The 26410-nt window shown below is 38.4% G+C and overlaps 1 protein-coding gene across 10 annotated transcripts in view; it reads left to right on the top strand.

The window, feature by feature from the left end:
* Positions 1 to 26410, top strand: part of ptbp3 (polypyrimidine tract binding protein 3) — a 129937-nt gene that overhangs the window by 62463 nt on the left and 41064 nt on the right. For 3 of the 10 annotated variants that reach the window (XM_012956445.3, XM_012956431.3, NM_001127046.1), the window contains 2 exon segments: positions 13569 to 13644; positions 17822 to 17991. In XM_012956445.3, the coding sequence (XP_012811899.1) occupies positions 13620 to 13644; positions 17822 to 17991 (195 nt within the window). In that variant the 5' untranslated portion in view covers positions 13569 to 13619. 10 annotated transcript variants of the gene reach the window in all.

Raw genomic sequence — 26410 nt, 5'->3', positions numbered from 1 at the left:
AGTTGTGCCAAAACTATGCTGGGACTGATTTATAATTCATATTTTGTGACTTAATTTGCCCCTTTAAGTAAAGCAGCACTTAGAGTGGCAAAAATAGTTCAAATAGACACCACCACTTAATATTCCTTTTTATTTTGTCTCAAATTCATTTTTGTATATTCCCCACATCTACACCGGCCGAAGCTCTGTCATGTACAGAAGTCACACTATTCTTGCTTTGAAAGTTGCAAATGCACTCCCCAGGGTTCACTTAGAATAGAAAATATCTGATAAGCCACTTAGAATACAAGTGTTTACTAATGATATGTTCTAAAGAGATGGGAGATGTCATTACATGGTTATCTGCACAATCATAGGATGAACAATATTGATAGAAACCTGTAGGTTATGTAGTAGATATGTTTCAAGTTTGTTAAATGAAACTGTATTTAGAATGTATATGTACTTCAATGGAATCCCTTTAACTTTCTAGGTAGCAGTGTTTATTTACATGAACAATCACCTTTTGTAAGGAAAATTGAAAAATAACGTGAATGTGTAGCAGATTGGTATATTAAATTTAAAACTTCAGCTTTTACAAACATGATAGAAAAGAGTGTCAGTGATTAAGTTCTGCTTTTTTACAGCTCAGTAAAACTTACTGACAAACACACCCTTTATACTTTGTTTATATATACTTTATACTTTGTGCCTGCCTTTTCTTGATGCATAGTTTTAATACTGAATTTTATCTTGCTTGCTAGAATTGATATACAATTGATACATGGTATGAATGCTATGATTGCAAACCAAAACAAATACCTTTTCAGTGGGTGTTGCAAATCCTAAAGAAAGGCTTGGAATTCACCAAGCCAAACCTTGTGCAGAACCAGGAAATGTGCTCTGATTTGGTTGTGCTTAAGGCTGATAAGGCCTTGGTTTCATAAAGCAGGCAAAGTTAGGGGTGGAGCATGCATGCATGTATGTCTATGACAGGCAACAAGCTCTGTTTTTTTCTCTTCATCTTCTCTTCCGCCTTCAGTGTGCTGGCTAGACTCAGTCAGGTCTGAGCAGGTATTAACCTGGAGCAGCTGAGATACTTTTTGAGTGTTAATGCAAGTTGTTTAGTCTTCACTCTGCCTGCAAAGAACCAAAACATTTGGGAATTTTTGATGAATTCTTTCTGTGTCTGAATTGCTTGTGTTAAACAAAATGAACGTTCTTGTGATTATGCCTGTAGAATACATGAATCTGTTATGCACAGGCTTGTGAACTGAAGCGCATTGGGGCAATCCAGTCATGTTTTAAATTGTCTATAAAAGTCTTGCATGTTTAGCATTTTTTTGTCTTTAACAAACCTATGCTAAGCTTCTCTCATTAAACTTTTGCCGCAATAAGTTTTTGTATGTGGCAAAGTAAGAAAAAAAACGTGTTTTCTGCATACATTATCCACTAAATGCTTTATGTTTGAAGGGAAAGACATTTATACAAAGATTGCAGATATTTAAGGGAAATGTTTATTTCTGTAAAGATGTTTGCGGTACGTTTTATGCATTTTATCTCTTACTATCTACAGTCTTACCAGATCACTTATAAATTCAGGGGCACATTTAATAAATGCACGTTGCAGGGCAGCATTGATTACTTGTAAAATGCAGCCTTCCAGGCTGGATTTTCTAAATGTTTCCTTGAATTTTCAAGTGATCTGTTGACCTTACTCTAGGCCTGGGCCTACATGTTTGCAGCTGGGACCCAAACAGTCACAAAGTCTGCTGTATGGTTCTACTCCCCCCCTTGCTATAACCATACCAATTATACTTCGGTTTACATCAGTGTGAAGTATTCCATGAAAATGGTCTTAATCCATAGACTCGTTTCTGTTATTGATACTGTATTTTGAAAGGAGCTGGTTCTAGGATCAAGCAGTTAGAAAATAATGCACTGCTCTAAGTAGCACCTGCTGCTGAATGCCTTTTTTAAAATGGGGAGGCTTAATAAGTCTAGGCTCCTGCTGAATTATGCTTTGATGATTTGGCACTAGCTGTGACAGACATGCTTTTAAAGGGCACCTATCACCATAAATTTTTTTCCCACCAGAGGTTTGGGCTAGAGATAGAGCCTGCACTCCGATTGGGGGAAACAATAGTTTAAAAAAACAAAAAAAAAACAAACATCCCTCCTACAGTGCAGGGAATATCCCCCCTACAGAGGGAGCTCCCGGTGCGGGCAGCCATGTTGTGGCACACGCATGCACATGAGCAAGTGCCGCAACTCGCTTATTATGTATGTGTGTAAGGTAGGCAGGTGAGTTACATACACCTCGCCTACGTCACACGCATGTGCATAATGACAGAGCAGAGAGTTATTATATATGCCCATGTGCAATAAATAATATAGCCGCTCACAGGGGGGCTGTTTTTTAAAAGAAAACTATTGCTTCCTTCAACCAGAGTGCAGGCTTTATTAACCCACACCTCCAGTAGGGGAACCATTTTTATGGTGATAGGTTCACTTTAAGAGTAGAATAACATTTAACTGCAGAATTCGGTGAACTAAGCAACACACGTGCCTTCCCACCGGCAATTTATTTTATTGCCAGCAGGAAGGCGACTAATCTACCCGTGGGCCATCACCCTAAGACTTCCAAATGCTGTCAGCATGTGCCTAGGGTAAGGTGACCATATCACTTGAAAATTCAGTGATGCATCTAAAAAAATCTAGCTAGAAGGGCTACACTGATTGCAAATAAATATAAATGCAATCAGTGCTGCCCTGCAATAAGCATTTTTTTTTTTTACATATGTCCCTGAATTTTTGAGTGATCTGGTCACCCTAGCCTAGGAGTGATAGCTGAAATATTAAGTCTGGAACAGGTCTAGGATAAAGGTCAGTGGTCAATAAGAAACTCTCTTAGCTACCATCTGGGATTGCCGCTTGTGTTGACACAATCTTATTTGCCACTAATTTCAAATCTTGCACTATCTCTTGCAGTGAGCAAGCTGCTACTGCCATAAAAAGCAAATGTCGACACGCTTAAAATAATGACTAATTCTTTTGCATGTTTTTTTGCAGCAAAATAAGTCAGTGTTGCATTGGCTCCATTGAGCCAGCACATTAACTTCCAGTATTACTAAGGACAATTATTTAAATAGGTAATACTGTAGTTGCCTATGTGATCCTGTATCCATTACGATGCTATTGTATGATAATGGTCCTTCTGTTTCGCGACCCACACATTTATATGAAGCTGATTGGCCACAACTGTTTTTATCACCCTTCATAGCTTTCCTGTTGTGTAATAAGCCCTTAAGGTGGCCATACACGTGGCGATCTGATGATGTTTTGTGCGACCATCGGTCGCACGAAACATCCTCAGATGTGCCACACACCATTCAGGGCTGAATCGGCAGGTAAGGAGGTAGAAACAATAGGATTTCTACCTCCTTCTGCCGATTCAGCTCTGAAGGGAGATTTTGATCAGGCGCCTTCTATGGCGCCCGATCAAAATTTTCCAACTGGTCCGATCGGAGAGTCGGCCGATATCAGCAGCTTCCTGCGATATCGGTCGACTCGCCGACATACCATACACGCACCGAATATCGTACGAAACGAAGTTTCGTACGATATTATCAGTGCGTGTATGGCCACCTCTAGGGGCAATATCATACAGGGTGTTATGATAAGATATGATATTATGATTACTGTGGCAGTGCTTGCTATTGATGATCAAATTACCATGGAACATTTTTCTAACAAGAATCTAGAAAAGTTAATACTCTATTTAGGCCAAATTCAGGCCAAAAATGTATTTATTTTTTTTTTTTTTAACATATATTCAGACAGATAAAATAAATCGATGCTGATGAAATGCTGACTGAGAATAAACAATGACAATTGATGTTTGTCAACCGAGATACTGAAGAAACTTTCCAAAAAAACAGGACAAAGTAAAAAACATGGAAAGCACCCAAGAAGAGCTGAACTGCAGCCCTCCAGTTCACACGAATCTACAAGGTCTGCGAGTTTAATGCCTGTGCCCTCTAAAGTGACTTATTATATATTCAGCCCAATAAAAATTAGCTGTACGGCATATGTCAATTGAAATACCTTCAGGATTACTAATCTGATATACATCTGGCCCTACAACAGGAAGACCAACCTGTTGAGAAGTGTGTGTGTGTGTGTGTGTGAGTGCACTTTCTGTCCCTCCCCTCTCTCGCAAGCTCCCCATTCATCTGTGCTGTGTGCTTGCAATGACAGCCCTCTTTTGTGTCAGGGTAATTTGTTTATCTACTGCGTGCAGCTCCCACTGCTTCCTCTTTTCTCTACTGCTTCCCTCCGGTCCTGTCTGCCTCTCCTTCTCTCTCTCTGAAATCTCCTTTTCATGCTAGAGGCCTATACATGGCAGCTTGCATTGACCCTGCTGCCTGCCTCACTCAGCACCCTGCTGGCCCGCGGCTCATCTTGCTGCCGTCCCTGCTGCTGCCTTTTTGTCTTCGCCAGCCTCTCGCCTGAAGGAGTGGCCAGCTTGTGAAAGGTAGTAGCCTTAGCAGAGCCTCTTGGGGTGGGGGTGGGGAAAACTGGGGCAGGCAAGGGGTGCCAGACTTCCTACTTTTGGGGGAGTTTCCCCACAAAGTGACAGTCACTCACTGGACTACCTTCTCTTAAACACTTTTTTTCCCCCTTTGGGCTCACTTGGCAAATGATTTGTACTTTCTTGTCATGAGGAAGCCGCCATGATTCTGCATTATATTTTCAGGACAAAAACTACTCTGGTTTTTCAAGTTCCACAGGATATGTACGTGTATACACATGCACACATATTCTCAGGGGGTTCTTTAGAGTGTATTTTAAAGGGTGTATAATTAAGTAGTAATATCTGCAAGTCTCTTATAGGCACTTACCACTGATGCCTCAGACATGTAGTTCTTCAGATGTTGTTTAACTACAACTCCCTCTGTACTCTGGGCTTTGAACCCATTTTAGCATTTGAGTTTAAGCCTAAAAAAAGCCTCAGTTTGGGCTGCCATTTAGGTGGACACACTTTTTATATGGAGTGTTTACCAGTAGCCTTTCCTGTAAATAAGTGCTTTGAGTATATACACTTGTTAGCTACACAATTTGTCCTTCTTGTCTGCTTAGCCTCTCTGGTCTGCAGATAGCTGTAAACAGTCTAATTTTCCCTGGAAAGAAATATGTATGTTCATGTTTATTTAATTGGCTTACTGAATGAACGAGAATGAAAAAGCCAGCGTTTGTGCCAAAACTATGCTGGGAATGATTTATAATTCCTATTTTGTGACTTCATTTGCCCCTTTAAGTAAAGGAGCACTTATAGTGGCAAAAATAGTTCAAATAGACATTACTACTTTATATTCCTTTTTATTTTGCCTTAAATTCATTTTAGTATACATTTCCCACATCTGGCAGAAGCTCTGTCAAGTCACACTATTCTTGCTTTGGAAGTTGCAAATGCACTCTCCAGGGATCACTTTGCATAAAAAATATCTGATAAGCCACTTAAAATACAAGTGTTTAATAATGATATGTTCTAAAGAGATGCAAAATGTCATTACATGGTTATCTGCACAATCATAGGATGAACAATATTGATAGAAACCAGAACTGATCTTCTAAACCCTGTAGGTTATATAGTTTATATGTTTCAACTTTGTTAAATGAAACTGTATTTAGAATGTGTATGTACTTCAATGGAATCCCTTTAACTTTATAGGTACAGGTATGGGACCTGTTATTCAGAATGCTTGGGACCTGGGGGTCTTCCGTATAAGGGATCTTTCCGTAATTTGGATTTCCATACCTTAAGTCTGCTAAAAATCATTTAAATATTGAATTAACCCAACAGGCTTGTTTTGCCTCTAATAAGGATTAATTATATATTAGTTGGGATCAAGTACAAGGTACTGTTTTATTATTACAGAGAAAAAGGAAATCATTTTCAAAAATTAGAATTATTTGCTTATAATGGAGTCTATGGGAGATGGCCTTTCAGTAATTCGGAACTTTATGGATAACGGATCCCATACCTGTAGCAGTGTTTATTCACATGAACAATCACATTTGTAAGGAAAACTGAAAAATATTGTCCATGTGTAGCAGACTGGGAAATTAAAATTTCACCCAAGCTTTTACAACATGATTGTAAGATAGAAAAGGGTGACGGTAATTAAGTTCTGCTTTTCTACAGCTCAGTAAAACTTACTGACAAACACACCCTTTATACTTTGTTTCATGTGCCTGCCTTTTCCTGCTGCATAGCTGTAATACTGCATTTTATCTTGCTTGCTAGAATTGATATACAATTGATACATGGTATTGAATGCTGTGATTGTAAACTAAAATAAATATCTTTTCAGTGGGTGTTGCAAATCCTAAAGAAAGGCTTGGAATTCACCAAGCCAAACCTTGTGCAGAACCAGGAAATGTGCTCTGATTTGGTTGTGCTTAAGGCTGATAAGGCCTTGGTTTCATAAAGCAGGCAAAGTTAGGGGTGGAGCATGCATGCATGTATGTATGTCTATGACAGGCAACAAGCTCTGTTTTTTTCTCTTCATCTTCTCTTCCGCCTTCAGTGTGCTGGCTAGACTCAGTCAGGTCTGAGCAGGTATTAACCTGGAGCAGCTGAGATACTTTTTGAGTGTTAATGCAAGTTGTTTAGTCTTCACTCTGCCTGCAAAGAACCAAAACATTTGGGAATTTTTGATGAATTCTTTCTGCGTCTGAATTGCTTATGTTACACAAAATGAACGTTCTTGTGATTATGCCTGTAGAATACATGTATCTGTTATGCACAGGCAAGTGAAACGAAGCGCATTGGGGCAATCTATTCATGTTTTAAATTGTGTCTATGCATATTTAGCAATTTTTTTTCTCTTTAACAAACCTATGCTTAGCTTCTCTCATAAAACCTTTGCCACAATAAATTTTTGTATGTGCATACATTATTCACTATATAAATGACTTGTTACATTTTAAAGGAACAGTAACACCAAAAAATGAAAGTGTATAAAAGTAACTAAAATATAATGTGCTGCTGCCCTGCACTGGTAAAAGTTGTGTGTTTACTTCAGAAAGTCTACTATAATTTATATAAATAAGCTGCTATGTAGCCATGGAGGCAGCCATTCAAAGGAGAAAAGGCACAGGCACATAGCAGATAACAGATAAAACACTATTGTATTCTACAGAGCTTATCCGTTATCTGCTATGTAACCTGTGCCTTTTCTCCTTTTTTCCAGCCCCCCCCGGGGCTACACAGCAGCTTATTATATAAATTATAGTAGTGTTACTGTAGCAAACACACCAGTTTTACCAGTGCAGAGCAACAGTGCATTATATTTTTATTACTTAAAAGCTCTTTCATTTTATAGTGTTACTGTTCCTTTAAGGAAAAGACATTTATACAAATATTCTGAGGAAAATGTTTAGTTCTGTAATGATATTTGCAGTGTGTGTTATCTACAGATAAATAATGCAAAGCACAACCATACAATTATTGTTTACAGCTGTTCAAATACTGTGTCCTATCTGCAAAGTGGGAGCTGCTAAATCAACATGAAGAAACAAACAGAAAGCATACTGGCATATTGGCAACACTTTGCCCTTGTTTTATTTATGTGTGTATTCATTTGCAGTTTTCTAACTTATGGACATGCCCTACTGTCTGTTTAAGCCAAATCTACTTACAAGTGGACACTCAACACACCATTAGTTTATTATTAAGTAAATGATAAAGTTTGGAGTTTCAACAGCTATCTGGTTGCTAGTGTCCAAAGTACCTTAGAAACCAGGGAGTGGTTTAAATGAGGCACTGGTATATAAATAGGAGATGACTTGAATAGAAGAATAAGTTTCAAAAAGTAAAAATAAAACTGTAGCCTCACAAAGCAATTGTTTTTTGGCCGATGGGGTCAGTGAACCCCATTTCAGAATGGGAAAGTGTTGGAAGAGAAATGCAAATAATTTAAAAACTATGAAAAATAAACAATGAAGACCAATTTAAGAGTTGCTTAGAATTGGCCATTCTATGACATATTAAAAGTTAATGTAAAGGTGACCCACCCCTTTAACACAAGACAGACACTTTAAAGGAACAGTAACACCAAAAAATGAAAGAGCTTTAAAGTAATAAAAATATAATGCACTGTTGCCCTGCACTGGTAAAACTACTGTTTGCTACAGTAACACTACTATAATTTATATAAATAAGCTGCTGTGTAGCCCCGGGGGCAGCCATTCAAGCTGGAAAAAAGGAGAAAAGGCACAGGTTACAAAGCAGATAGATAAGTTCTGTAGAATACAGTAGTGTTTTCTCTGTTATCTGCTATGTGCCTGTGCCTTTTCTCCTTTGAATGGCTGCCTCCATGGCTACATAGCAGCTTATTTATATAAATTATAGTAGACTTTCTGAAGTAAACACACAACTTTTACCAGTGCAGGGCAGCAGCACATTATATTTTAGTTACTTTTATACACTTTCATTTTTTGGTGTTACTGTTCCTTTAAGTAGTTTAAGCAATTTAGAAAAAAAGAAAAGCAATGTTTACACACCAAAAGTAACCAGTCTCCTGAGTTTTTAATCTCCAAACATAGTCAAAATCATTGCTTCGTAGCATTTAAATTAGAATTTGCAGATTCAATGGGCCCAGATAGAGCATTAAGCCTACAACATGAGCAGAAATCTGAATACAGGTATAGGACCCGTTATCCAGAATGCTCGGGATCAAGGGTATTCCAGATAAGGTGTCTTTCCGTAATTTGGATCTCCATACCTTAAGTCTACTAAAAAATCAATAAAACATTAACTAAACCCCACAGAATTGGTTTGCATCCAATAAGAATTATTTATATCTTAGTTGGGATCAATTACGAGTCTATGGCTTTCTGTAATTTGGAGCTTTCTGGATAACGGGTTTCCAGATAAGGGATCCCATACCTGTATTAATATCAAAAGGGTGCACTCCACCACACAACTGGCTAGTAGTATTAACAAGTGTTGCTGCTAGGATACTGCAAGTAAATGTTGTTCTTTGGCTTTTATTTCTAAACAGAGCAAATAGGGAAACGGAATCTACTCCACGCCCACCCCCCATTTGAAACACTGATAGGGACCTGAGAGGATATATAGGGAACTCCAATAAAGGGCCATTTTTACAGATAGTATTAATTTTTAGTCCAAAGTAAAATCAGCACCATAAATTATTCATAATTGCCTACAAAATTAGGGTTTTTTTCATTTATCCAATAGGTCTCATTTTAAAACAGTACCATACCTCCCAGATGTCCTAATATTTGTGGGACAGTCCCAGTTTTAAGCACAGACCCTGCAGTTGTGGATTGCTGTTTAAATGTCCCACCGCTGCTGCTTTGTGAAGTTAAAAGAGAAGGTAATAAAGATGGACACGCATTTCACTGTGGAAAGCAAGGCCATCTGTGAATTTGTTTTAGTGATGCAGAGAGAGACACGCAGCATGGGAGCACTGGGAAAGAGTAACCACTTTGTGGTATTTTGCATTTGGTAATGCTTTCAATCGGTTCATTTTTGCTGTGATTTTTCATGTATGTGTAGGATTAATGGAGTGCTCATTGACCATTTCTGCAGCAATCTTACTGGCATGTCAGGTTTTTGTTTTTTTTTTAATGGTCTTTAGTTTTGGTTTTTGTGGTCAAGGTATTTTTGGGGTGTGTCACTAAAAGGTGGGTTTGGTCAAAATCTACACAGAGGTTAACTATGTGCTGTTTTTCATGGGAAGGATCCCAACAGTTTTGAGAAGCGTAATGATTCTGTAAGATTGTAGTCTACTGTCTCTCACTGTTGAATAGATGTGTCAAGTCTCAAAATATTTAACAGTGAGTTACAAGGAACGTGGCTTGTAACCTAGCAGTGCTTTGTAAATATTGCCAAAGGTGATTCTTGTATTTGATGATTTCTTTAGACTTGGGCTTATGTCAGCAGTTGCACAGTGTCCTTTTCAAGTTGTGATAAAGAATACCCTTTGGGTATGTCTTGTCCTGAATTTAGTCTGTTGCCCAGCAGTGATGGGGGTTGTTCTTTAGAAAGGGACATTTGACACCAAACTAAAAACTTGAAAGCAGGGTTGTGTTTTATTGCCTTTGCTGATTTTTCCCCTCAGTTTGCCTGCAAGCAAAATGTACAGCGTCTACTCTCAACTAAAATTAAGAATTAGAGGCTTCCTTGTGTTTAATTATGTGAATTTAGCTATTTTCTTAACACTTGCCTTTATAGTTCTACTAAAAATTGTGTTTATTCTCTAAAACGTTTTTGTGAACCAAGAACACTTTAAAGAAATTAAATGGCTAAGAAGGTTGCTACAGTATAGGCTTCCCATCTTTTTATATAGAAGAATGTTTTAGCTTATGCTTTAGCTTGGAACTTGAGTTTATTGCTTTATTGGCACTTCCATATTGTATATACTAATAACAATAATCAAAATACGTTTGTGCCGTGACTGCTAATTGTAATTCTTGGATTTTTTCTTTCTGATAATTAAAAATGCTTTCCTTAACAGTCTAGGAACACCAGTGAATAATGTGCCCTAAAAACATTTTCCTATAATATTGACTCAAAGGACACCTATCACTCAAGCATTGTTTCCGGTTGGGGAAAACAATGTTTTTTTTGCAAAAAATACCCATTGTGAGTGCTCTGCTGCCCACTGGCCATATTTTATGGTGTGTATGCGTATAACAAGTGTTTCTGCCAGTTGTTAGGCACATGTGTGTAACGTCACATACATATGCACATAACTAGCGAAAGCTGCAGCTCTGTTCTCGGTGCCCCAACGTGGTCACCCGCACTAGGAGCTGCCCCCCTGGTGTGGGGGTTGGCTTAGTGCTGGGGGGAGGGGGTGCACTATATTAGCCCTTACCTCTTTTGGGGGAAACAGTTTTTTGGAGAGGGAGAACTTTTTCTTTATGTAACCTCGCACATAATGCAGGTTTTTCTCACTGGATGAGATCTCCCCAGCTTAACTGTTTTTCATTTGCTGAATTAAGAGCTTGCAAGAACATTTCAAAATTAATAGCCAAAAAAAGCTGATCAGAATTGTCTTAAATGAGAAATGCTTAATTTCAAGTTTAAAATGCTTCTCATGGAAAAATATTCCCTTTTCGTATAATAAGTGAGCAATTTTGTCCCAAAAACTAGTACGTTGTTGAGAAATTAAAATATCTTATTGCAGGGACGTGAGTGGGAAAAAAATCTCGAATTATTGTAAATCTGTTCTCTTAGGCTGCACTGATGAAACTTTGCCACCTTTTAAATACTTGTTTAAAAAAAATACACATTGGTTTTCCTGGTAGAGCTCTTGGGCTCAGTTTATGAATGTTAACAAGGCTTTATTGCACCAAATAATGCAATTATGCAGAGTAAGTGAATTATTATCTGCAGCTGCATTAAGGCTCTGTGCCACATGCAGGCTGATTTTGGAGTGAAACCTGCTCATTCCGTGCTGAAATCCATTCCGTATGCCTGCACCCAGACTAATGCAATGACTCCATGTGCAGGCACATCAAGAAGCTTTTAGGAGTGATGGGGCAGATTTTCGGCCTGTGGATCAACTCCTCTAGGCTGGTATTCTAAGACCATTTTTGTTTTTTTTATTTTTACTGGGTTAGAACTATTCAAATGCTGAACTTGAGAGCTGCAAAACAAAATGCTAAACAGGTGTCTGCTTGCTAGGTTGACCCATATTATACCAAACAGGGATTTCACTATAGAAATCTAGCCCCAAGTATTAATTTACTTTTCTTCTGTTCAGGGTTTGTGACTCCTCACAACAAGATAGAATTTTATATTTTTAAATTAGGGGCACAGTACAAAAAACAAATGCTACTTGGATCAATACAGAAACCAAGTATACATTCACAGTGTTGAACTGCAATTCACCTTTAACTGGTATGTGTCACAAAATATATCGGAAACAACTCCCTTTTCAATTGATTCCTGTTATTCCTTTTCAGTCATCACTTGAACATAGGAATTGTTCCTGAAACATATGAAATGCACTAATTAAAGGTAATTTGCTGTTCAGCAATGTGTTGGTTTCTATGCTGATCTTTGTGAATTTTGTGCACAATGTGGATGTTAAATATACGAAAACCCGTGGTTACCACTCCAGCACAACACTTTTTATGGGGAAGCAAACTGTTCACATGTCTCAGATTGTCTAGTTTCACATTGGCTGAAATCTTACGTTCTGCGTTATGCTAAAAATTAATTTCAAACCCCCTTTCATTTGATGAAATTGCAAACTACACTTTACAAATAAGTGGCAGAATTGAGGGTAAAGTTAAAAGATCCTTGTCCCGGCTGCTAAACAGCACATTGTACAATGTAGATTAATGCTATAAAACTGATTGGGCAGTGTTAGAATTCACAGATGCCATACAAATGACTCTGAACTGGTGCTACATTTTTGATACTCGTTTCCTTTCTTTAGCTATAGTGAAACTGCAACAAATAGAAAAAAGGGTTTCAGTACAAACACTGGTAGTACTTTGTTGTACCATAGTTCAGAAAAAGGAAAATATACTTTTTGGGGTAACTTCATACAGTTTATTGGCTAACTGCAATTTTTTTTTTCTTACATCTCTTCATCAGGCATGATAGTAACATCATGCCTGAAGAAGAGATTCCATTTGCATTTTTACATATTAGCCTATGTATGGCCACCTTTAAAGATAAACTTTGTTAAAAAGCATTTTTAAAACCCAGTATTAATGCAGTATATACTGTAAAACATGTGACTGTTTTGGCTTACAGACAAGCAGAAGTCTATTATGCAAGGTATTTATCTGTGCAATGATAAACTACCTTTTAAAGAACACAGATGTATTAAACAGAGTAGTTTTATTTTTCTGTTTGCCTTGTATAGCTCAAGAAATACAAATATAGATTGTTTAAATTGAAACAAAATACAAATAATATGTTAAGCACACACCCTATTCACTGAAGGCTTGTTGAACAAGGGGTTGCACTGACTCTTTACCATTCTTCTTTTAACCTTTTTGACTAAGGAAATTGTAGTTATCATGCATGTCTAGATGTTTCTTTCCTAATCAGTTGCCGAACAGCTTTAACTGTGATTGTTGTGTTTGTAAAAGTCCATTTTTCCTGCGGAGACTCATGGTAAAACTGCCCCTGATGCACTGTACGTGTAAGCTGGCCAGATGTGTCCAGTTTCCACAATAGCCAAGCACTTGATATGTGTCTAATGGGGATTCCATTGGGCTTGACATTATCCCTAGTAGGATATATTTGCAGGGATAAACTAATATGCAGTATATCAAAATAACCAATATTTTCCAAAAGAACAGTTTTGGGGGGGTCATTTCCTACACATGCACAATAGAAGTGTGTAATTTTTTAAAGATTTTTTTTTTATATTAGTAGTCACGTAATGTCCAGCCTCCCCTGATAAGCATTGCATTTTACACTGATTAGTTTGGCTTGCCAAATCTATTATGGTTTGGTCTTAATGCTTATTTATGTCATTATATATTTTTTCATATTCATTATACTGATCTAAATTGTTTTATTTTTTTAGCGGGGATCTGACGAGCTTCTTTCTTCTGGTATCGCTAACGGGCCTTTTACCATGAGCCATTCCACTCCAGCTACAGGTACAGTGAGACAGTCTCTGAGTCAGCATGCTATGCTTTGCTGGTCTCTAGCTTGCCACACAGTTTCCATACATTTCCATTATGGGACTTAGAAACTGTCCAAATTCAGTGTGCTGTCAGTTTATTAATTTGTGTGTTTTAAAAACTCACTCTTGCACTAATTTGTTGTAGCAATTTAATTACTTTGCCCTGACAGTGCACTACTTCTGCTATTGCCTGGTATTAGTACCTGTCTTGGCCATTCTGTTATGACTCCCTTATGTGATTTACAATTAAGGGAACCCTGTATTATCTTTGACAATGACTTTGAGTATTGAGAAACTGGTTAGGAAATATGTTAAATGTATTGCCTTTGTTGAATATATATTTTCCTAAATGTTGAAAAGATATTGTAGATTAGATGAGTAAAACAAATTATTTACTATTTTTAAGGTACCATATTTAAAGGTTACAACCAGTAAACATGGCTAAACTTCATGGCTAAACTTCAGTTATGTAATATAATTTAGTAAATTGTTTGGTACTTTTTGAGGAACAGTTGCTACAATAAAACCATGTTGTGTCAGGAACTATATAAGAATCTGTAAGGCACGTGTTATTTTGGCCACAGTGGTCCCTTAATCATGTTCAGCTATTTGCCATAGAAATGTATGGCTTACACTTGTATTAACATGTTGGCACAACATTCAAATGTAGAAGTGAGCATTTCTGAGCAGTGTCTTTCATTCAATCAGTGGTCAAAACACAACCTGTGCCTGAAGGGTAGAAATTTTCAAGATGGCAGCTGTCATCCAATTTGTGGTTTTCTAATTGTGAAACTAATTTATAAAACAGGTTTAAGTGATAGAGTATTTTTTCCAGGCAGACTGCCCATAGTAGCCATCAAAAGACATCTAGCAGCATATTATGTATATGGTCTTTCAGTACTGCAGTAACCACTAGATAATGTGTCAGATGAGAGATAAATATAGTATCAGAAGAACCTTACAATCAAGTTAATGTATGTTTATGCTTATTATGTGCATGAGTGTTTCACATTTCCTACTTGCAGCTTTGTTCTTCGTCTCTCAATAAAGGTGTTGATAGGTATAAATAAAATGCATTATTAGAAGACTACAAGTTTTCAAGTTTTTATACAAGCATATTGTGCCTAAAGGAACACAGTGGTACACTTATAAAGATGCCTTATAAGTTGATTTATTTTATATATGTGGGCAACCATTGATGTTTGCCAGGGTACACCAACAGTTTACAGGATAACAACCACTGCAGTTTGCTTCTATGTGTCATAATTTTTCCTTATATAATTATTTTACAAACTTTTTTTTTTTTTACAGTTGTACAGGGAAAGGTCTTTATGGGATGGTTAACAAGGCCAAATGTGTATCTGGAATGCAGCTTTGCATGAAATGTTCGCAGTCTGTGAAGCCTCCTTAGGTTACACCTTTTAGTCACATAGGACTACAAATAGAACATTCATTTAGTTTTTTTTTTAATCAATCAATACTGTACTATTTAAATAGTTCCTTTCCATTGAGCACACAGAGGTAATTATTATTTGGCTATAGGATTTGGGTTAAGAATCTCAAGCATTCTGTGTGGATGAGTATGGACAGTTTCTCAAACAATGAATTTACTGCCTGTATTGGCTTGTGGCTACCAGTGTGCACCGAAATTAAGCTGAACATGCAAATCAGCTTGTATGTGAATTATGGACAGGGTATGTACAGAGTTAACTTTGCATGTGCTGGACCTGGGGGGGTGCAGGGCCCACCAGGGCTCCTGCACCACCCAATGGGCCCCACCGCCTTCACCTCCCCCACCCCGCAGAGGCCCCCAACACCCTCCAACCCCCTCCCCTGAGCATTCCTAAAAGGAACTTACCTGTGGCGTGTCAGGGGAGGGAGACGGCGGATCATGGGAGAGCCCTTGGGGAATTGGGATCTTGGCGGGGCCCACCAGGTTTTTTCCCTGTACCCCAGCGTCCCAGTCCAATGCTGCTTGTGCTGTATAGAATACATTGTTTCCATCTTAATGGAATAGTTATCTTGATATATTTTGTATCAGTTATGCTTTGTGACCTTATCTGTAGGTGGACCTATTTATTTTTTTAGGGGCTGCATGATGCAGGACCTGGATGGCTCTATACAGCCTCAGTGGAAGTAAGAAAAGGCCAAGCAGTGCAGTTCCTTGTGTTGGAGATGTAACAGCACAACACATTATGTTACAAACACATTTTCTCTGTTGCAACCTTGACTACAGGTTGCCACTTTGCACATAAGCTGCAAGAGAGTGGAAGGGGGCAGATCTAATATTGGAGTTATTGGAGGTGGATATTATGATGTTGCCATGTGCTGAGAGATGTTAAATGTATATTTTTAAGCATCTGTGTGCACTGTAGTTCTCAACATTTTACCATCTTTAGGTAGATTATGTATTCTGCTTTGTGTAGCATTGCTGTGGCAGTTTTCTTACACCATCCATACAATTTGCTTTGCCACTTGAGTCAGCCTGATGCCACTTTTAGGTTAACATATTAGCCATCATATTGGGGAAGCTTATTGTTTAGGGCTCAGGTACACGGGGAGATTAGTCGCCTGTGGCAAAACTCCCTGCTTGCAGGCGACTAATCTCCCCGAGTTGCCTTCCCCCTGCCATCCCACCGGCGAACATGTAAGTCGCCAGCGGGATGGCAGACGCGGCGGGGCGATTTCGGGAAATCGCCGAAAAAGCCTCGCGAGTCTTTTTCGGCGATTTGCGCGAAATCGCCCCGCCGCGTCTGCCATCCCGCCGCCGACTTACATGTTCGCCGGTGGGATGGCAGGGGGAAGGCAACTCGGGGAGATTAGTCGCCCGCGAGCAGGGAGTTTTGCCGCGGGCGACTAATCTCCCCGTGTACCAGAGCCCTTACCCTGTACTGTAACTGACTTTTACTTCAGTAATGTAAACAAATTGCAAAGCTTGAGAAGACATAATATGTACTGCTAGCCTGATGTGTACAGAGCAGTTGTCCTTCTTAATCTTAATATGTGTCATTTTACAGATGCAGACAGACAAATTTTTAGTTTTTCTTTCACCCTTAACAATATTACTGGTTGTTTACTCTTATGTCTTGTAAATGAGGGTCCTTTTACCACTTTGGAAATACCCAACAACTGTTACAAGAGTATTTTTCAATAAGTCACAGCTAGATTTTAATTACAGTTATATTTTATGGCCCTTAAGAGAGTTTTACTTTGCTTTGTAATGGAGCATATGTATAGTTATCTTTATTTTCCAGAATATGCAAATAATAAAGCAATGGTATATATGCAGACTAAAGCTATTGTCGCACAGTAATATATCATTAGCATTTCATGGCAAGAAGTTAAAATGTTACTTCTACCTGTGTGCAGACGTGGTATACTACATCTATGGATGCACCGAATCCAGGTTTCAGTTTGGGATTCAGCCAAGATTCTGCCTTTTTCAGCAGGATTCAGATTCGGCCCAATCCATGGTCCTGGCCAAACCGAATCCTTAAAATCATGTGACTCTTCGTCACGCAAACACGGAAGTTGAACATTTTTCTCCACGCGCTGCACACACAGTTCTTTTTAGCTCTTTAGTAGCTTGATTTGCATTTGCAAATTCAGTGTGGTATTCAGCCGAATCTTTCACAAAGGATTTGGGGTTCATCCGATTCCAAAATAGTGGATTTGGTGCATCCCTTACTACATCTTACCTTTATTTGTGTGTAAGATGCCTTCCATTAGTTCTGTACATTAATGTCTGGCTTCTCAAATTTTTGTGAGTTCTGTCTAAAAGATATAGAAATGATCAATAAATATGTGCCTCTGAAACCCATCCTGTGCTAAAATCACTGGTTTTGACATGGGGGTGGAGCAGGGATTAGAGCGAAGCTGGGCGGGCGGCAGGGGAATCATTTGGACGATGCATCCGGCTAAAACTGCTTCTGTTTTGGGAGCATGTGTGTTGTTACTGTGACTCTGGCTGTATCCTCTTCTGTGTTATTTATGCAGGTATAACTGTTACTGTGTTATGTTAATGCAATAAAAAAAATGCTAAAAATAGTATATATATTGTAGCTGCCATTTCACCATGGTGCAATTATAAAAAGATCAGTACAAAATTTGCCAGTATTTTTCTCTTGAACACTGTTTCTTTCACTTATTAGCTAATGGGAACGATAGCAAAAAGTTTAAAGGAGACCGTTCCCCCTGTTCTCCATCAAGAGTTCTACACATCAGAAAAATTCCCAATGATGTCACAGAGTCCGAGATCATCTCTTTAGGTTTACCTTTTGGCAAAGTAACCAACCTTTTAATGTTGAAAGGAAAAAGCCAGGTATGTTAATTCATAACTGATATTTTTAATATAAGATATGCATGATATTTTCTTGAACCTGCTATTCCATTGTCAGTAATATCTTGCTTAGAAATACATTTCAATTCAAATTATAAGCAATCATTTAATTTCTAAATACAAACAACACCTATAATAATGTTTATATTGATACATTTGTGTTTGTTGGGCTCTACTTTATGGCAGGCATTCAAATGCCTTAGGCAATGTCAGGGTGTATGTTCAGTGTGTGGCTGAACCTCCTGCTACTCCTGAGAAATTGGTAAAAGCTCAATGTGCTTTTTACACAGAAACTTGAGAGAGGTCAATAAAAATCCAACTGACTTTTAGAAATTAACATTTTTGAAAAACAAGAAAACATTAAAAAGAAAACTATTGAAAAATGTAATTGTTTCTACTCTCTAAAACCACAACGGGCTGCACGCGGACCAAATAAAGGTTACATGGTCTCTACAGCCCTTATTTACCATCTTTACCAATAATGGCTGTAAATCAGCCATATATTTGTCAGGCTTGTTTAAAAATTATGTTGGTCAAGCACTGCATCGGCGGTCCATAATTCCATAATTTCTCATTTATCTTCAAAATCGACTAAATTCGTCAAAAGAAAAAGGCGCTTTGAGAAGAGTGGTAAAAAACCTGACTATCAAATCATTGCTGCAACAATTCTATAAAAATAGATTTTTCCGACAAAACTCATCCTCAAAAAAACAAAATCTTTAAAGTTTTGACTCAAAAGTACTTAGAATTTTTATGCTTTTAGACGCATAGTAAATCTTTTTTTTTTCCCCCTGCAATGTTTTTGAAAAAATCTGAATCAAGTTTAAAAAATTTTTTTTTAAAAATTAATGGTTAGTAAAACTAATTAAAAGTTTTCAGTGGTTTTAAAGAACAAGGAAAGTGAAAATCACTGGGGTTTGTTTGGTACCCCTAAATAGTTACAGTTGCTAACCTTAAACCCCAAGCTGGTGGTCTTTGCTGAATATTGTAAGCTCTTTTGGGCAGGGCCCTCTTCACCTATTGTATTGGTTATTGATTGCTTTATAAGTTACTCTTTATGTTCAATGTATAAAACCCACTCATTGTACAGCGCTGCGAGATATGTTGGCGCTTTATAAATAAATGTTAATAATAATAATAATATTGTACTGACTAGGGGAATAGTTCTTCCAGTGCTTTGCTGTCATTTTGTGAAAAGTTCCAGCAGCACACATGCATCTCTTAGGATCAAGCGCATGCACAGGGACATCTCTGAAGTGTCTGCACAGTGCTTGTAGAAATCTACTACTATATAGTATGTGTGTGTGTATATATATATATATATATATATATATATATATGTGTGTGGAAAAAAAAGGGAAAGTTGTGCTCAACCACTAAATTTTAAACCATTAGGCGGGGGTGCAATGAGGTTGTGACCACGAAATACATAGAAACAACAACAAGAGATCCTCTGCACTCACCCATAATCAATATATAGAACATTAAGACATTCGGTGCATTTAAGCTACTAAGAAATGCCCTTCCCTTTAAGCAAAACAGGGATTGTTTGTCCAAATATTGCAATATACTTCAAGCTGGCCAACTGCGTCAAAGTCATCCCTTTTGACCAGTTCCTACACTGACTTATACGATTCATTAAGAATTCTACTGCTTCAATATACATTTAGCCAAGGGACTAAGTTTTACCTGCAACTTTCTTGCTTTCAAGGTTAAAACCCCCATATGGTTGCCCTTTTATTGGCTCCACTGGGATCACCTGACTGCAGCTGGGAAGGGTGGGAGCTACAACAAGGAGCTGGCCACTGCTCCTGTATAAGCTATAGCAAAAAAAGGGAAAGTTGTGCTCAACCACTAAATTTTAAACCATTAGGCAGGGGTGCAATGAGGTTGTGACCACGAAATACATAGAAACAACAACAAGAGATCCTCTGCACTCACCCATAATCAATATATAGAACATTAAGACATTCAGTGCATTTAAGCTACTAAGAAATGCCCTTCCCTTTAAGCAAAACAGGGATTGTTTGTCCATATATTGCAATATAGGGTAACCATATGGGGGTTTTAACCTTGAAAGCAAGAAAGTTGCAGGTAAAACTTAGTCCCTTGGCTAAATGTATATTGAAGCAGTAGAATTCTTAATGAATCGTATAAGTCAGTGTAGGAACTGGTCAAAAGGGATGACTTTGACGCAGTTGGCCAGCTTGAAGTATATTGCAATATATGGACAAACAATCCCTGTTTTGCTTAAAGGGAAGGGCATTTCTTAGTAGCTTAATTGCACCGAATGTCTTAATGTTCTATATATTGATTATGGGTAAGTGCAGAGGATCTCTTGTTGTTGTTTATATATATATATATATATATATATATATATATATATATATATATGTGTATATATATATATATATATATATATATATATATATATATATATTCCAACTCAGTCGCACTCCACGTGTAAAACATAGCATTTATTTATGATCTATATTAAAAAACTTTTCCGATGCATGGGAAGTAATAAGGATGCCGCACTCACAGGTCTTAGTGAAAAATAAAGAAAAATTTATTGTGTCAAACTAGTAGTGTAGTTTGACACAATAAATTTTTCTTTATTTTTCACTAAGACCTGTGAGTGCGGCATCCTTTATCTTTTGTACTTACCATTTTGTATACTGCACCCAGGCATCTGTGACCCTATTATGACGTGAGTGCCGGCTTCTTCTCTTTTTGGTCTTTTGGTTTGTCCCTGAGGAAGAGTACAGTTAGTACTCGAAACGTTGGATTTTTTTGAATAACATTTTTTTCACTTTATCGTTAAGTCCTTGTGTGTGCGGCTCTCTGTTCATATATTGCCTCATTTTAGCCAGCACCCAGGGCATTTGAACTTTTATATATATATATACAGTGGTGTGAAAAACTATTTGCCCCCTTCCTGATTTCTTATTCTTTTGCATGTTTGTCACACTTAAATGTTTCTGCTCATCAAAAACCGTTAACTGTCAGTCAAAGATAACATAATTGAACACAAAATGTAGTTTTTTAATGAAGGTTTACATTATTAAGGGAGAAAAAAAACTCCAAATCTACATGGCCCTGTGTGAAAAAGTTATTGCCCCCCTTGTTAAAAAATAACTTAACTGTGGTTTATCAATTTAAATTTTCAATTTCAATATCAATTTCTGTAGTCACCCCCAGGCCTGATTACTGCCACACCTGTTTCAATCAAGAAATCACTTAAATAGGAGCTACCTGACACAGAGAAGTAGACCAAAAGCACCTCAAAAGCTAGACATCATGCCAAGATCCAAAGAAATTCAGGAACAAATGAGAACAAAAGTAATTGAGATCGATCAGTCTGGTAAAGGTTATAAAGCCATTTCTAAAGCTTTGGGACTCCAGCGAACCACAGTGAGAGCCATTATCCACAAATGGCAAAAACATGGAACAGTGGTGAACCTTCCCAGGAGTGGCCGGCCGACCAAAATTACCCCAAGAGCGCAGAGACAACTCATCCGAGAGGCCACAAAAGACCCCAGGACAACATCTAAAGAACTGCAGGCCTCACTTGCCTCAATTAAGGTCAGTGTTCACGACTCCACCATAAGAAAGAGACTGGGCAAAAACGGCCTGCATGGCAGATTTCCAAGGCGCAAACCACTTTTAAGCAAAAGAACATTATGGCTCGTCTCAATTTTGCTAAAAAACATCTCAATGATTGCCAAGACTTTTGGGAAAATATCTTGTGGACCGACGAGACAAAAGTTGAACTTTTTGGAAGGTGCGTGTCCCGTTACATCTGGCGTAAAAGTAACACAGCATTTCAGAAAAAGAACATCATACCAACAGTAAAATATGGTGGTGGTAGTGTGATGGTCTGGGGTTGTTTTGCTGCTTCAGGACCTGGAAGGCTTGCTGTGATAGATGGAACCATGAAGTCTACTGTCTACCAAAAAATCCTGAAGGAGAATGTCCGGCCATCTGTTCGTCAACTCAAGCTGAAGCGATCTTGGGCGCTGCAGCAGGACAATGACCCAAAACAAACCAGCAAATCCACCTCTGAATGGCTGAAGAAAAACAAAATGAAGACTTTGGAGTGGCCTAGTCAAAGTCCTGACCTGAATCCTATTGAGATGTTGTGGCATGACCTTAAAAAGGCGGTTCATGCTAGAAAACCCTCAAATAAAGCTGAATTACAACAATTCTGCAAAGATGAGTGGGCCAAAATTCCTCCAGAGCGCTGTAAAAGACTCGTTGCAAGTTATGGCAAACGCTTGATTGCAGTTATTGCTGCTAAGGGTGGCCCAACCAGTTATTAGGTTCAGGGGGCAATTACTTTTTCACACAGGGCCATGTAGGTTTGGATTTTTTTTCTCCCTAAATAATAAAAACCCTAATTTAAAAACTGCATTTTGTGTTTACTTGTGTTATCTTTGACTAATAGTTAAATGTGTTTGATGATCAGAAACATTGTGTGACAAACATGCAAAAGAATAAGAAATCAGGAAGGGGGCAAATAGTTTTTCACACCACTGTATATATTTATAATATATACAAAACGTGTAGATTCAGCACTCCTGAGCGTAGCATTGATTGATTGATATTCGTGTGTAAATTGGTGCACACCGTGGATCATTTAAAATATAACTTTTATTAAATAATTAATATATTACAGATCAGGCCAACGTTTCGGTCTGCATCTAAGACCTTTATCAAGACCATAATCTCATTAAAACCAATACTTCTATATATAGTTAAAAGAAGACAGACACACCCCCAAGAGACAGGATTCCACCCAATCACGTGACTGCGACAGACACCAAAAAAGCAAGATCCCTGAACCAAGGAGAAAACAAAATAAAACAAAAAAGGAGGATAGCAGAATACTTAACCCTCTAGTGCACACTAAGGGGCTGATTTACTTACCCACGAACGGGTCGAATGGAGTCCGATTGCGTTTTTTTCGTAATGATCGGTACTTTGCGATTTTTTCGTATGTTTTGCGATTTTTTCGGATTCTTTACGAATTTTTCGGATCCAATACGATTTTTGCGTAAAAACGCGAGTTTTCCTATCCATTACGAAAGTTGCGTAAAAAGTTGCGCATTTTGCGTAGCGTTAAAACTTACGCGAAAAGTTGCGCATTTTTCGTAGCGTTAAGTTTTAACGCTACGAAAAATGCGCAACTTTTCGCGTAAGTTTTAACGCTACGCAAAATGCGCAACTTTTTACGCAACTTTCGTAATGGATACGAAAAACTCGCGTTTTTACGCAAAAATCGTATTGGATCCGAAAAATTCGTACAGAATCCGAAAAAATCGCAAAACATACGAAAAAGTCGCAAAATATTCGTTTTCAAGTCGGAACTTTTCCAATTCGGGTCGGATTCGTGGGTTAGTAAATCAGCCCCTAAGAGTTAAAGTAAACCGACAGAAGAGTATAGAGCATTACTGATAGACACAATGTAAGTTTACAGCAATTCACTCACAATGTTACATACACTTTACTGTGAATCATAAAGTAACACTTTAAAGGAAACAGATTAACCTAAAAGCATTTGTCTCAAGCCCTTAAAGCTCACATTACCATTGCTTAAGAAAACATGTATAGGAGCAATACTCATTAAATCCACAAGGAGATAATGTATTAAGAGTTTTTATCCAAAACACCCTCTGCATGAGCAACTGAGATCTATCACCACCCATCCTAATGTGCGGAACGTGGTCAATCGCAATAAATCGGAAAGTGGGTAACCTGTGCCCTCTTTCCAGAAAGTGTTTTGCCACTGGTTTATTCGTCATGCCATCCCTAAACGCTGTACTGATGGCAGAACGATGACCATCCATCCGTAATCTTAAAGTCTGGTCGGTCTTGCCTACATAAGAAAGGCCACAAGGACAAGTTATAAGATGCGCAGTAGTGCAGGTAATGTGATGCCTGTCTTTGGATGTAAAAAAGACTCCCCAGGAGTCCTATATCTACAAGAAGTACAAATGGGGCACTTAAAATATCCCTTTTTGTCACTACGTAGCCACGACCCAGTTTTCTTCTGGTAACACGCAAATCTCGCAAACTTGTGCCTCTCCTGTAGCTCACCAAGGGGCACTTAGGCAATACTCCCTTAAAGTCATCATCAGCCTGGAGAATATTCCAATTTTTATTTATATTACCCATCGCCGTACCCGATATCTGTAAGAAAAAATCATACTCAAAACAAAAACAATTCATAGTCAGTGCCAAGTCTAAAAGTTCAATCACAAATGCTACTGGAGGCCCATCATAACTGTCCAAATGCTTCTAAGGTACGGCGTGTCGCTTCCAAACCTGCCCCATGAGAGATACAGGTGTAAAGGCTAACCACGTCCAGGCTAGCTGAAAAGCAACGTTTCCCAATTGATATAGTGAAATCCTTAAGGCAATCCAAAAGATATGGAGTATCTCTCAAATATGGTAGAATATATAGGTATATTCTGTACAGTAGGCTGTAAAATATTATCAAGATAAACACAAATAGGATGGAGTAGAGAATTGCATCCTGATACAATAGGCGATTTAGGCAAATCGCCGAAGTTGCCTCGCGAGGCATTTTCGGTGATTTGCCGAAATTGCTTGCGCAGCGTGTGCCATCCCACCCGCGACTTACATTTTTGCCGGTGGGATTGTAGTTTGCGGAGATTAGTCGCCCGTGACAAGGGAGATTTGTCGCGGGCGACTAATCTCCCCAGTGTGCCAGAGCCCTTAAAGGATGTGATTGGGTCTCCAGGTAAACGTCTGTACACCATATCATTGGCCAGCTGGCCCAAAATCTCCTTTCTGTAATCACAGTAGTCCTGTAACACAATACCACCCCTCTTGTCAGCATAAATAATACACACACAACTAACAGTTGCTTTTAATGAAAATATTATAATTTAGTTGCTTCCAAACTGTGGGCCAGTTGTTGTCCTTGTGGTATTATTTTGTATCTGTATGCCATATTCTTCATATGTCTGGGTTGTGGGCTAGGGTAGCCTTTACTCTCAAAGAAAAACATCCAAGCCTGGCTCAACTTTGCAAAAAGGTATACCCAGCCTCTCCCAGCCATGTGGAAAACTGTATTATGGTATGATGAGACCAGGGTTAAACTATTTGCCCATAAATTCCAAAAGTTATGTTTGCACAAAAACAAGTACTCCATACCCACAGCAGGAGGCAGCATATCATATTTTGTGGCTACTTTTCATCAGCTGGAAATGGTGCTTTAGTCAAGGTGGATGGAATCTTAAATAGCTCCAAGTATCAGTCTGTTTTCTCACAAACCTTTAAAGGAAATGTAACACTAAATTTTTTCAAGTAAAAAAACTATTCTACCCTGCACTAATAACTGCCCTATCCTGCAAACAACTTAGTATTTTAAATGCTTTAATAGAAAATACCTGCTAAAACTTGGCTTCCTGTCAATGGAACTACGGCGATACGGCGAAGGAAGGAGCTGCATCCACTATGCGACGATCAATTGATCTTTCTGTATAGGAAGTAGCGGGCTAGGCTCGATCAATTGATCATCGCATAGTGGATGCAGCTCCTTCCTTCGCCGTATCGCCATAGTTCAATTGACAGGAAGCAAAGTTTTAGCAGGTATTTTCTATTAAAGCATTTTAAATACTAAGTGGGTCAGTCCTTGGGCCTTTGCTGTTTAACTTGTTTATTAATGACCTGGAGGTGGGCATAGACAGTACTGTTTCTATTTTTGCTGATGACACTAAATTGTGCAAAACTATAAGTTCCATGCAGGATGCTGCCGCTTTGCAGAGCGATTTGACAAAATTAGATAACTGGGCAGCAAACTGGAAAATGAGGTTCAATGTTGATAAGTGCAAAGTTATGCACTTTGGTAGAAATAATATAAACGCAAACTATCTACTGAATGGTAGTGTTTTGGGGGTTTCCTTAATGGAGAAGGATCTAGGGGTTTTTGTTGATAACAAGTTGTCTAATGCCAGGCAGTGTCATTCTGTGGCTACTAAAGCAAATAAAGTGCTGTCTTGTATAAAAAAGGGCATTGACTCAAGGGATGAGAACATAATTTTGCCCCTTTATAGGTCCCTGGTAAGGCCTCACCTTGAGTATGCAGTGCAGTTTTGGGCTCCAGTCCTTAAGAAGGATATTAATGAGCTGGAGAGAGTGCAGAGACGTGCAACTAAACTGGTAAAGGGGATGGAAGATTTAAACTATGAGGTGAGACTGTCGAGGTTGGGGTTGTTTTCTCTGGAAAAGAGGCGCTTGCGAGGGGACATGATTACTCTGTACAAGTACATTAGAGGGGATTATAGGCAGTTGGGGGATGTTCTTTTTTCCCATAAAAACAATCAACGCACCAGAGGTCACCCCTTTAGATTAGAGGAAAGGAGCTTCCATT

Source organism: Xenopus tropicalis, chromosome 1 (assembly GCF_000004195.4).
Source record: "Xenopus tropicalis strain Nigerian chromosome 1, UCB_Xtro_10.0, whole genome shotgun sequence".
In the NCBI taxonomy this organism is placed as follows: Eukaryota; Metazoa; Chordata; class Amphibia; order Anura; family Pipidae; genus Xenopus; species Xenopus tropicalis.
Note: the sequence above shows the minus strand (reverse complement) of the source record. Positions and strands in the feature narration are given on the sequence as shown.